Source organism: Chenopodium album, chromosome 7, assembly GCF_948465745.1.
Source record: "Chenopodium album chromosome 7, dcCheAlbu1.1, whole genome shotgun sequence".
NCBI classification, from domain to species: Eukaryota; Viridiplantae; Streptophyta; class Magnoliopsida; order Caryophyllales; family Amaranthaceae; genus Chenopodium; species Chenopodium album.
Genome location: NC_137840.1, coordinates 75,632,034 through 75,644,811, shown reverse-complemented (window position 1 = coordinate 75,644,811; position 12,778 = coordinate 75,632,034). Strand labels below are relative to the sequence as shown.

At 32.0% G+C, this 12,778-nt stretch overlaps 2 protein-coding genes across 2 annotated transcripts; both read right to left on the bottom strand.

Moving 5' to 3' along the window:
- Window positions 1-2,248: 2,248 nt before the first annotated feature.
- Window positions 2,249-5,833, bottom strand: LOC145638605 (jasmonoyl--L-amino acid synthetase JAR4-like). Its single transcript, XM_081689592.1, has 5 exons — window positions 5,726-5,833; window positions 4,282-4,616; window positions 4,071-4,172; window positions 2,990-3,759; window positions 2,249-2,869 (listed from the first exon to the last, which is right to left on the bottom strand). Exons 1-5 carry the CDS (start codon window positions 5,759-5,761, stop codon window positions 2,331-2,333), a joined length of 1,782 nt encoding a protein of 593 aa, XP_081545718.1. The 5' UTR covers window positions 5,762-5,833; the 3' UTR covers window positions 2,249-2,330.
- A 2,313-nt stretch (window positions 5,834-8,146) lies between these two features.
- Window positions 8,147-12,778, bottom strand: LOC145639635 (jasmonoyl--L-amino acid synthetase JAR4-like). The gene is made up of 5 exons (XM_081690926.1): window positions 12,535-12,778; window positions 11,656-11,969; window positions 11,299-11,400; window positions 10,220-11,010; window positions 8,147-8,798 (listed from the first exon to the last, which is right to left on the bottom strand). Exons 2-5 carry the CDS (start codon window positions 11,946-11,948, stop codon window positions 8,260-8,262), a joined length of 1,725 nt encoding a protein of 574 aa, XP_081547052.1. The 5' UTR covers window positions 11,949-11,969; window positions 12,535-12,778; the 3' UTR covers window positions 8,147-8,259.

The window sequence follows — 12,778 nt, the reverse complement described above, 5'->3', positions numbered from 1 at the left end:
TAAAGAGAGTATTTGACAAGTATTTACACTCTAACAATCATATGCACCACTACAACTATTTGAAAATTTTTTTCTACCATTCTCAAATTAATTCGAATAAACTAAAAGATACTCTGTATGTTATGTTCCTCAAGAAGGACACTTAAGACAACATAGAAATTAAAAAACTTTGAATCAAGCAAATGAGAAATCATACCTCATAAACGAAATTGTCCTGATAGTCTGACATGATGCAATCAAAAAGCAAAAAGTGTGTCCAAAGATTTAAACACAATACAACGATGTTTTGAATTGCACTCTCGAAGTAAAAAGTGATCGAAACTCTAATAATTTAAGCAAGAAACATTAAGAGAAATAGAATATGAGGAATAGTTTTGTGTATTTTAATAATTTCCACACTCTAATCAACACTGTATTTATATGCATCCAAGGGATTAAATTTTAGCTGATCATTAATTATTTATTTGTGGTAAAGGATAAATTCAAATTAAAGAACATAGACCTAATTAAAACAATTGAACCCTGAGTGAAAAAAGAAGGGATGATATATATTATTAAGTTTTATAATTTGTATTCTATTGTGACCTTTACACAAGAGTATTTTTAAAGATATCTCATTCATTAAGGGGAGGTGGATGAGATTTGAACTCATGACATTATTGTCTTATACTTGTCATTTACAGAGATAATAATCCAGTTTGCTACTTTGATTAGCATAACTTACATTACCAAATTTGTTTTCAATAATTTATAATACCAAAAATCTTACTAATAATTTACATTACCAATAAAATTCCCAATAATTTTTATTACCAAAAATCTTCCTAATAATTTACATTACCAATAAAATTCTCAATAATTTTTATTACCAAAAATCTTCCCAATAATTTACATCACCAATAAAATTACCAATAATATAAATTCTTAAATAGACTTGGTTCACACTAATTTATTGTGAACCATTAACATTAGAGACAATATAATTGTTTTATTAATAAAAAAAAAAGTCACTATATTATAATAAAGGTTATTATATTGAAATAAAAGTTAGTGTGACATTATAAAAGCAAATAATAAAGATCACTATGTTAAAATTAAGTCACTATTCGACATAATGTCGTACTTTAAATTCATAATAACATTAAAGGTCCACTCAAAATTTTAAAAAAGGTTACTATGTTAAAAATAAGGTTATTATGTTAAAAATAAGGGTTACTATATTGAATATTATGTCAGTTACGTGTGAATAAACCTTAGGTTCACAATAATATTATTGTGAACCAGGTTCACACAAGATTTTCTGTCCCAATAATTTATATTAACAAATTAAAAAGAGTCCACTTTGATAGAGAGTTGACCTCATCACTTGACCTACATTAAATGTCATTAAAGATCTTCCAATTGAATCTAGCCAAAAAGGAAATATATACACCTATTATCCATGTATCAATACTCCATACAAATTTACAAATGATGAAAACAAAAATCAATTAGTGAATATTTTAATTAGTTGGTAAAATATTGAGGGGTCGTTTGGTTTGCACAAGGTAAACGGAATAGATAGAATAAAGGGAAAGAAAGGGAATGGAATGAAAAACCATTCCAAGTACAATGTTGTTTGTTTTACAAAACACGGAAGGAACCAAACCACCACACCACCACCATAGAACCACCTATTTTCTTCACTATGAAACCTTTTCCACCTATTTTCTTCACTCGCCAGCCCTTGCCGCACATCCCCCACTCTCTCTCCCCGGAAAACGCTCCCCCTCCCCTGAAAACATTCACCCACCTGCGAAAAACTCTAGAAACCCCTTCCCCTCCTTCTAAAATCGCCAGCCGAGAAAATTTAAAATCGATAAAATTTGGTTTTTATTTTTTTACCCTGAGAAAAAACTCTTGAGAATTAATGTAAGCAAATCAATAACTTAATATGAAAAGCGAAACCAGTGATGACACTTGTATACATTTTACATTAAGGTTTTTTTTTTAATCGACGTTAATTTATTTATTTATTTATTTTTATTATGAAAATGAGCATAAATAAATTGTATATTAGGATACTATAATTTGTTTTTTTTAGTAGATGGTTAAAATTAATATTGTATTTCCCTATAAATTAAGTAAAATCCGTACATTGCACGGGAGTACAGGACATTAACCAGTTTTAAATAAAAGTAACAGAAATCATGCAATAATTAAAATGGGGCTATGATGAAAGATAAACAACAAAAGTTTCGTCCTGTGATTGAGAAAAAACATTAAGCAAAGTTTGCTAGAAACATACATTTATTATGGATGATGAAACACATAACATCACTCTTAACTTACTAATAAGCAGTGCTAAAGTAACTTTTAGCAACATTATCACACACAATTTCAAAGATGGGCATATTGTTAGACCCAACATATCTTGGTGTCTTAAACTGGTTAGGAGTATTTCCCATGTTCAAGCAATGCAACAGTATCTTATTGAACGTTCCCTTCCTCACAATCCGAAGCTCAAGTGGTCCGATCATTCCTGCCTTACGCGAGCTCACATACCCCATATCAACAAATGATTGGTCCAAACAGTTGCAACATTCCTTGACAACATTTTCATCAGGTTCACCACTTAGCTCCCAGAATATCACATAGTGACCTACTTCTTTGGTTAAGTCGACGTGGCTGGTGAAATCGATTAGGTCTACCTTTTCTGCTACCAACAACTTGCTTGCTGCCTCTACGGCCACCTGTAGATCGTTCTCAGTGTTCTTGTCGATGTTGATGCAGAGCATGAGGTTCTGACGACATACATACTTCAGCTCCGGAGTTGAGTTATGGAAGCCTGCTACCTTGACAGTATCTCCTAGTCTGTAACGGTACAAACCTGAAATAATAACAAGGAACGAAATTGATGTTGTCTACACTACAAGAAATTGATTTTGACTAGACAAAACTTTAAAATATACGGAGTAATTATTAAATCAATTACAAAGATTAAACATACCTGCAAAGTTGGTGAGGATGATTTCATATTCTTCACCAAGTTTAACATCAGCAAGTCCAACAGGTTTTGGTTCAGCACCTTCATTCAAAGGAATAAACTCGTAGTACCCAATGTTCGGAATAACAGCAAAGGTGACCTCTTCAGGAGGTGATCTTGGGTTGATATTCGCCCCAATCCATCCTTCAGAAGCCGCGTAATCAGCACAAACCAAAGGTACTCCTCCAGCATACCGCCTTAATTGTTTAATGTAAGGCTCCATAGCGCCAGTCATTATCCCATAAACATACTTAATATTCGGGAAAAGCTCTGGTATAAGGCCATACCAATTGGTTAAACCCGAGCATTTTCTGGTGATCATGTCAGCCAAGTCGGGGTTAGGCTTAAGCAGTTTGGACATAGCAGCACGAGTATTTGGGTCAGTCACTCTGTCATTCAAGGTTCCAAATCGGATATCAGAGCAAAGATCTTCCCAAACTTGTTCGAATGTTTCAAAAGCTTGAACAATGCTATGAGCAAATGTTGAGTAAATGCTTTCGATTTCGTTGTAGCTCAATAAGCCACACAGAAGATGACAGTATAATGATTGATTGAAAACAGATCCGCAAATGACTTCATCAGGGCTGCAACTTTGTGAACGAATTTTCTTCAGTAAATCTTTATATCCGCGGTGGCGGCATACATTTGTTGCAGCAGGAACGCCTCCTTCAGTTAAGAAGGGTTTGCTACTGTAAAGGAGCATCAGTGCTTTTCCATTTTTTATAGGAAACTCTCTGCAACCAAACAAAGTGTACAACAATTTAGTCTCTAAGACTAACTAATATGTAACACTCCAATTTTATTCATTTTGCTTTAGTATTTCTTGTTTCGACTTTAGGATAGACTTGGTTATTGGACAGGGTAGGCCAGTGGATATAGGAATTGGGTCAAAATTAAAAGAGTTTTTTTATTGGACAAGATTTCCTTATAAATACATTAGGCTCGAAATGTTAGCCTAATATAAAAGAAAATTAAAATAAGTAACATCAAAAAATATGGTTCAGTTCAGTTCAGTAAATTTCAGTCCAAAATAACGGGACCTTACCTGTTCCGATAAGCAAAAGTAGTAAGAAAGACTTGGGTAGTATTATCAAAGAGTTGATCATTAAAGGGTATAAACTTGCGTTTCCCCTGAGTCGTTCCAGAGCTATGAAAATAAACCAACAAAACTTCATAAAATCCTCTCAAGAATTACTTGGATATCAACCTTAACAAAGATGCATAAAAAGAATATTCAAAGGAACAAAATTAATTACCTGACAGAAAAGGAAGTAAAAGGTTTTCCAGTAAGAATAGGAGTTGTTTCACCTTTGATGATCCTTTGAATATAAGGTTCCAAATCCTTGTGAGTTACAACAGGAACACATTGCTTAAAACTCTCTGAGTCTGTTCTTCCATTTAGGCCTACTTCTAGCAAGTACTCGGCCGAGGCGTTTTCTTCTAGAATCTTCCTTAGTGTTTCCGCTTGTATTTTCCCTGCATTCCTGCTTAATTCTTCAAACTCCTTAATCATTTTCTCTGGATCAAATTCTTCATTTCCTGCATTCTTGTTTAATTCTTCATTTTCTTTCAATATTTCCACACTACCTTCCTACATTATATTAAAAGCAAGTCAAATAAGTCATTCTAAGCTAGTTTCAGTCATCAAGTTAACTGTTCTAAACAAAAAGTGAGTAATTTCTAAAACAAGGTACAAAGAAACAATACAGTAGAAAACAATATAAAGAAGTCCCTCCGTTTTTAAATACTTGCTCTATTTTTTCATGCGCGGGGTTTTAGGAGAAATTGGATAAAGTAATAAAATATGGAGGTAATAAGGTAGTTGAGAAAATAAAAATTGTAAAAAGCAAAAATAGTAGAAGAATGGGAGGAGAGAGAGTATTATGTTGGGTTCACTAAGCGTGAGAAATGAATTAAATATTGTAAAAGCTTTCCATAAAAGGAAATAGAGCAAGTATTTAAAAACGACCGGAAAAGGAAAGTGGAGCAAGTATTTAAAAACGGAGGGAGTAGTATTTAGCTGGCTCATTATGGAGAGTGATAAATTATGTAGACGGGGGTTTTATCTTAGGTACCACTTTCAAGACTTTTTTACTAGTCAATAATTCCAAATCCAACACTGTATTTAAGTATTTTGGGTAATGATTACAAATATATATATATATATATATATATATATATATATATATATATATATATATATATATTTTTTGCTTTTTTTTTTTGAAAAGATTGTAGTTTAGTCAATTTATTTACCTATTCAGTATGACATTTTCATTATAAAAAAAATCAACAAATATAAGGTTCACAATAATGAAATGTTGTTGACTTAATTACATGTTTGCCACTTAATATTCAATTTTAGTCTATCATGTTGATAAATTGGATGTTTGCCACTTAATATTGTTTTTTTTTTTTTTTTTTTTTGGTGAAAAAAGAGGGCAAGCCCAAACGAACAAAACTACCACTTAATATTGTAGTTTTTAAGATTCAATCTTAATTACATGTTTGCCACTTAATATTCTATTTTTTAAGATTCAATCTTACAAAAATAGATATCGGAGAATTTATTTACAAAAGCAAAAATCAATAAATGGAATCTTCATTCTTGTATGGTTTGGACAATGTAAAACCTTGTTTTGAATGAGCAAAATTGACTTGTTTGTTATGAGTCTTAGCTTGATGGAACGAAGTAAGTACCTTATAACCAAAATTGACTTGATTGTTTGACATCATTGAATTATAAAAGCAGCTATTGCCTCCAAAGATTTAGCAAATGAGTTACCAAAATGTGCACTTATGTAAAAGAGAATGAGCTAGTAGAGAATTTAGAGAATAGAAGAGGAACAATTTTGTGTATTTTTCGTACTCTAAAGTCTAAACCACACTCATAATTCATTTATAAGCATAGGAAAACGGGGAAAGTAAGTGATGGGAGGTAGAAAATTATGCAATCATTATAAACTATCAATGAAAAAAGGTGAATTGAAAAGGGGGTAAAGAAAAGCATGCAATCTTTAGAAAACTATCAAGGAACATAATGTGAATTGAAGATGAGATTCATTTGATGGTTACAAAATTGATAAATAATTTTAAATCAAGGGTGAAACTCGTTTATTTTAATGCTGGTTCGAAGCTATCAATGGAAAATACTCGTAATATATATGAAGTAGGGGAGGGGAGATTCTCATTTAATGGACGCAATACTGAAAAATAATGTGATTTGAATTATGTGTGGAACTTGTTTAATGTTTAGAAAATTATCATGTGAAAAATCATGTGATGAAGATAGGGAAAACTCATTTAGTGGCTACAATGCTGAAAAATTATGTGAATTAAAGCAGGGGTGAAACTCGTGTGAAGGTCAAACTTAAGAAAAATCATGTAATGAAACTAGAGGGGGGAAAACACTTTCTGTGGTCCCCAAACTTTATAATAATGTAATTTGAAGCAGGGTGAAACTCGTTTAATCGTGAAAAAAACTATCATATGAAAAATCATGTGCTGAAAAGTGAGAAAACTCTTTTAATGGTCAAAAAACTTGATTATAATGTTTGTTGCAAAATAATAATAATAATAATAATAATAATAATAATAATAATAATAATAATAATAATAATAATAATAATAATAATAATAATAATAATAATAATAATAATAATAATAATAATAATAATAATAATAATAATAAAATAAAATATTATTATGTGAAATGAAGCAGGGAAAACTCGTATAATGGCTACAAAACTATCAATGAAAAAATATGTGATTTGATGAAAAAAAAAACTATCAATGAAAAAATATGTGATTTGATGAAAAAAAAAACTATCAATGAAAAAATATGTGATTTGATGAAGATAGAGAAAAAAAATGTGAGTTTTTTTTTTCGTGTTCCACCCGGTTTACCCTTTGGGCTAATCCGAATTCGGAAATCAGTTCTACGTAATTAGGTTTCATTCCCCTCCCAATTGTTGTTACGGAAGATAAAATAAATGTGAGTCTTTTACTAGTTCAATAATTGCAGACATCATTTTAAGCCCAAACTAAAATTGGATTAACAGGACAAAAAATGTTAAGAGGTTGTGCAATAATTACAGACTTGATTGCAAGCCCAAAACATGTGCAATAACTCAATAAGACATGCTTGCAAGCCCAAAACATGTGCAATAATTATAAACTAGTATAAGTGAGAATTTGATCTCATGTCATGAAAAGCATTCAAACTTTAAGACTTTTTTTAGTTGGTTAGGGAATCCAAAAAGTCAAAAACATTGGGGTCATGCGATTGTACTAGGACAAGGATCATTGATCCCAATTGTGAGGGTTGAAATTCAATATATATATATATTTTTTTTAATATATGCTCTTTAAGGAGAGTATTTGACAAGCATTTACACTCTAATAATCTTATGCACCATTGCAAAATATACGAGGTACAATTAGGACTATTAAAAAATTATTTTGAATCAATCAAATAAAATATCAAATTTAATATTAGTGAAATAAAGGGAGTACCTTGCAAGCAAAATTGTCCTGATAGTCTGACATAGTACAATAAAAATGACACTGATACTTAAAATTGCGCACTCTAAACAAAAAGCGACTGAAGCTCAAGCAATTAAGAAATATTAAGAGAGGAGAGAAAATAGGAGGAATACTTTTGTGTATGTTCCACACTCTAATTAATCATTTATTTATAAGCATGTTAGGGATGGATTAATTTTTACCAAAAATCTTCACAATAATTTACATTACCAAAAACTTCCCAATAATTTACAATACCAAAGATAGTTCACTTCAAGATAGAGTCCACCTCATCATCACTCTACCTACATTAAATGTCATTAAAATTATTTACATTGCCAAAAAAAAATCATCCAATTGAATTTAGCCAAAAAGGAATGAATAATATATACTCCCTTCGTCCCTTATTTAGATTTCTACTCTTAATTTAATTGAAGTAGGAATCTAATTAAGGGACTGAGGGTCTAAAGGAGTACTATTATTATCCATGTATCAAATACGGAGTAATATTTTTGTTTCATAATAAACATAATTTTGACCATTAAAATAGTTTCGATCTGAAAAAATAGGGCTAAAAGGAAAACATGGAAGACCAAATAATAAAACTTAGCTTCCATTCTATCATTGTGAAAAAACATTATAATAAACAACATTTACTAAAAACATACACTGATGAATGATGATGATACACATTACTCTAATTTAACTTACTAATATGCAGTACTAAAATAACTTTCAACAACATTATTACACAGAATTTGTAAGAGTGGCTTATTGTTAGACCCAACACATCTTGGTGTCTTAAATTGGTTAAGAGTATTCCCCATGCTCAAGCAATGCAACAGTATCTTATAGAAGGTTTCCTTCTTCACAATCCGAAGCTCAAGTGGTCCAATCATTCCAACCTTGCGCGAACTCACATACCCTGCATCAGCAAATGATCGGTCCAAACAGTTGCAACACTCCTTCAACACATTTTCATCAGGCTCACCACTTAGCTCCCAGAATATCACATAGTGACCAACTTCTTTGGTTACATCTACATGGCTGGTAAAGTCAATCAAATCTATCTTTTCGGCTATCAGTAACTTGCTTGCTTCTTCCACCGCGAGTTGTAGGTCTTTCTCCGTGTTCTTGTCAATGTTGATGCTTAGCATAAGGTTCTGACGGCATACGAATTTCAGCTCAGGAGTTGAGTTGTGGAACCCCATTACCTTGACAGCATCTCCTAGCCTGTAACGATATAAGCCTGCAAGTATAATAGGGACATTCAGCATTTTTTTAAGTATGTTATCATTGTTATGAACTAATATCAACAATTTAGCTAGGAAGTTGAAGTTGATGTTGATTTGAAATTGACAGGAAAACAAACTTAGATTATTCATCAACCAATAAATAAATCAGAAGCTTGGATCATGAATTGAAAGAACAAAAAAAATAAATAAAGAAAAGCAGAGCAAAATAGTCAGAAATCACAGCTGGATAAGTATATTTTAGAAAAGGTTTAAGGAATATTTTACTTGTTTCAAAGCATCTTTCCAAGAATCATATACTAATAATACTTTGCTTTCATAAATTATTTTGATCAACTTGTAGAAGCTTTTGATGGGATATACATTATTATGTTAGGCTTCTTTGGGATAATAAAGTCTCCACTAAAGATATGGCTGCACTCTTAACTGTTACTATCCTCTGCTGTAATGTGCAAGGCACTATGCTACACAAATCTTCGATCCCATTTTTTGTGTACCATCTTTGTGTCAATCCGCAATCTAGTTTATTGGTTGATAATAATCAAATCATAGTCCTATGACCTACCAATCTACCAATTTTTAATTAAAATTCACATATACGTTAAAACGGACAAATTAAAATAAGTGACGTATATATGGTACACAAAAAGTAAAACAAAAGAATTTATAATGTGACGACAAGGGAAGAATGGAGCCCAGCCGACCATGGTGGCCCCATCTTCCCCTGACTGCACCACACAGAACACAACTAAGCAGGGGATCCTGAATAAGGATAGGAGGCTAATCAAAACTAGCAGGAAAAATTTAGGTAAAGTGAATTCAGACTATGATTCCACCAGTAGGCAACAACAACATGCTATTGGACAAAGACATCATCAGACTATGATATTCCCACATAAAGATGATTAAATTTGACAAATATACTATGGTCCATGAATATCAACTAGATCTAGAACCTAGATTAGATGTATAATATAAGGTTTTTATTATCTTTTGGAGTGACTAGTCCAATATATTCTCTAACCAAACGTAAGTGTCCAAGTGTATGTACTGTGTTTGAACATTACAAATGACTTTGATCTTTATAGTGGAATATGATTAGTGAGCATAATTACATAAACCCTTTTTCTACAGGCTGTTTGTTATTAGCCTATTATCTTCAAAACCAAAAAATAGCTAAATTCTAAATTTTGAGGGAATACAACAACAGAAATTGGTCCCAGGGTAACCAAATAACACGACAAGTCTATTTGTATAACTAGTTAGACAACTACTCGTAATGTTTAATGGCCATAATGGGGGATGACACGTAGTCACGTACGGTCTTTCATAAGTAACTAGTCGGATTTGAATAAAACATGTAGCATTAATATCGATTTGTAGACCATAATAAAAATAATTACAAGGATTATCATACCTGCAAAGTTGGTGAGGATGATTTCATATTCTTCGCCAAGTTTAACCTCAGTTAGTCCAACAGGCTTTGGTTCAGCACCACCATTCCTAGTCTCGTTCAAAGGAATGAACTCGAAGTACCCTATGTTCGGAAGAACAGCAAAGGTGGCCTCTTCAGGAGGTGATCTTGGGTTGACATTTGCTGCAATCCAGCCTTCTGAAGCCCCATAATCAGCACAAACCAAAGGCAACCACCCAGCATACCGCCTTAATTGTTTAATGTAAGGCTCCATAGAGCCTGTCATTATCCCATAAACATACTTAGCATTCGGGAAAAGCTCTGGTATAAGGCCATACCATTTGCTTAAACCCGAGCATTTTTCAATTATCAGGTCAGCCAACTCAGGGTTAGGCTTAAGCAGTTTGGACATAGCAGCACGAGTAATTGGGTCAGTTACTCTGTCATCCAAACTTCCAAATCGAATATCAAAGCAAAGATTCTCCCAAACTTGTTCAAATGTTTGAAATGCTTGAACAAGGCTATGAGCAAATGTAGATGAAATGATTTGAACATCGTTGTAGTTCAGTAAGCCACACAGGAGATGACAGTATAATGATTCATGAAAATCAGACCCGAAAATCACTTCATCAGGGCTGCAGCTTTGGGATTGAATACCCTTCATTAACTCTCTATATTTCGGGTGGCGAAAAACATTCGTTGTTGCAGTCCCAGCAGGAACGCCTCCTTCAGTAATGAACTGTCTGCTACTGTAAAGGAAAACCAACGCTTTTCCATTTTTTATAGGAAATTCTCTGCCAACAAAACAAAAGTGTACAACATTTGAGTCATCAATTATGTAAACCAATCCAATTATTCTCTAAACTGTTACATTGATCCTTAATAATACTCGTGTCGGGCACTTGACACTCCGAAGTAGGTATGGATAATCGACACTCCATAAAAAAGTAAAGATTCTAAAAGAAATTAAATATCAAATCTAAAAAGGGAGCAGATATTTGACATAATCAAGCAAATAATACTCTAATCTCTAACTACTTTCTAAATTGCAACTCTATAGATAGGAAAAAATAAATATCTACCTGTTTCGGAACGCAAAAGAAGTATGATAGATTTGCATAGTATTATCAAAGAGCTGATCATTAAATGGTACAAATTTTCGTTTTCCTTGAGTCGTCCCAGAGCTGCAATAAATCAATCAACCATATGAATGAATGAGCTGACTATATTGCCTAGAAAAGATCCGACCTTAACATCAATGACTGACTCAATAGACTTAAAATATAAAACGACTAAAGAATCATATGAATGAGCTGAGTATAGTACCTACAAAGGATCCCGACCCTAACAACAATGACTCGAAACACTTAAAATAAAATTTTTAAAAAAAATAAAAACAACTAGACAATGATATGAATAAGGTGAGTATAGTAAAGTACCTCAAAGAAAGAGTTGGAATAGGTTTTCCAGTAAGAATAGGAGAAGAATCTCCATCCATAATTCTTTGAATATAAGGTTCTAAATCCTTGTGAATTACAATAGGAACACATTGCTTAAAACTCTCTGAGTCTGTTCTTCCATCAAGGCCTACTTGTTGCAAGTACTCGGCCGCCGCGTTTTCTTCTAGAATCTTCCTCAGTGTTTCCTCCTGTACTTTTCCTGCATTCTTGCTTAGTTCTTCAAACTCATTTATCACTTTCTCAAACTCAAATTCTTCAATTTTTTCCAACATTTTTACAACAACCTTAACTTCCTGCACAAAATTAGTTACCAATTTACATTAGTATTATTATCAATATTATTTATCTTTCTCTAATAATAATTATAATTTGTAATAACAGAATAAAAGTTGGAGGGTTAAAAAGTGAATGAAGTCTTTCAAAGTATAGTCAACAAGTCAGCTGATGTTCATTGATTAAAAGTGAGTACTTAATTTTTCTAGAAAAATTCAGATTGATTTGATTAAAGGGAATATGATTTATTATGTTTTTGGGTATTAATTACAAAAGATTTGGATGTTGCCCAAAATAAAATAAAAGGTGAAAAGATCAAAATCTAGAAAAGTTAAACAGCTCAAAATAGTATATTCTCAGGGGAATTTATTCACAAAGGTATAAATTTATAGAAATAAATGAAATTTGTTTTCAGAAATCCAAAACTAATCATACGAATCTTCCTCAGAGTTTGGACCTGTAAGTTTCCTGAATCAGAAATCATTTTAATCCCAATAATTAAAACATATAAGAATTAAAGTCAACAAAAGTAGTAATTAGTACTATGAATTTTAACAGAGAAAAACAAAAACATAAATAAATTACCTGAAAAATTAGCTGATAAACAGGGGAAGAAGTAGAAGAAGAAGAAGAGAAGAAGAAATGGAGATATAATACTGTTTGGAAGCACAAAGAGTCAAAAAGAAATAAAAAGGAAATTTAAAAAAAGAACTTTTTTATTTTTTATTTTTTTATATGTTTGTTTCAATCACCATCTTTATCTCTCTAAAAATATTTGGTTGAAGAGAGAGAAAATGGAAGAAAAGAAGGGATCAAATACTGGTGAAGA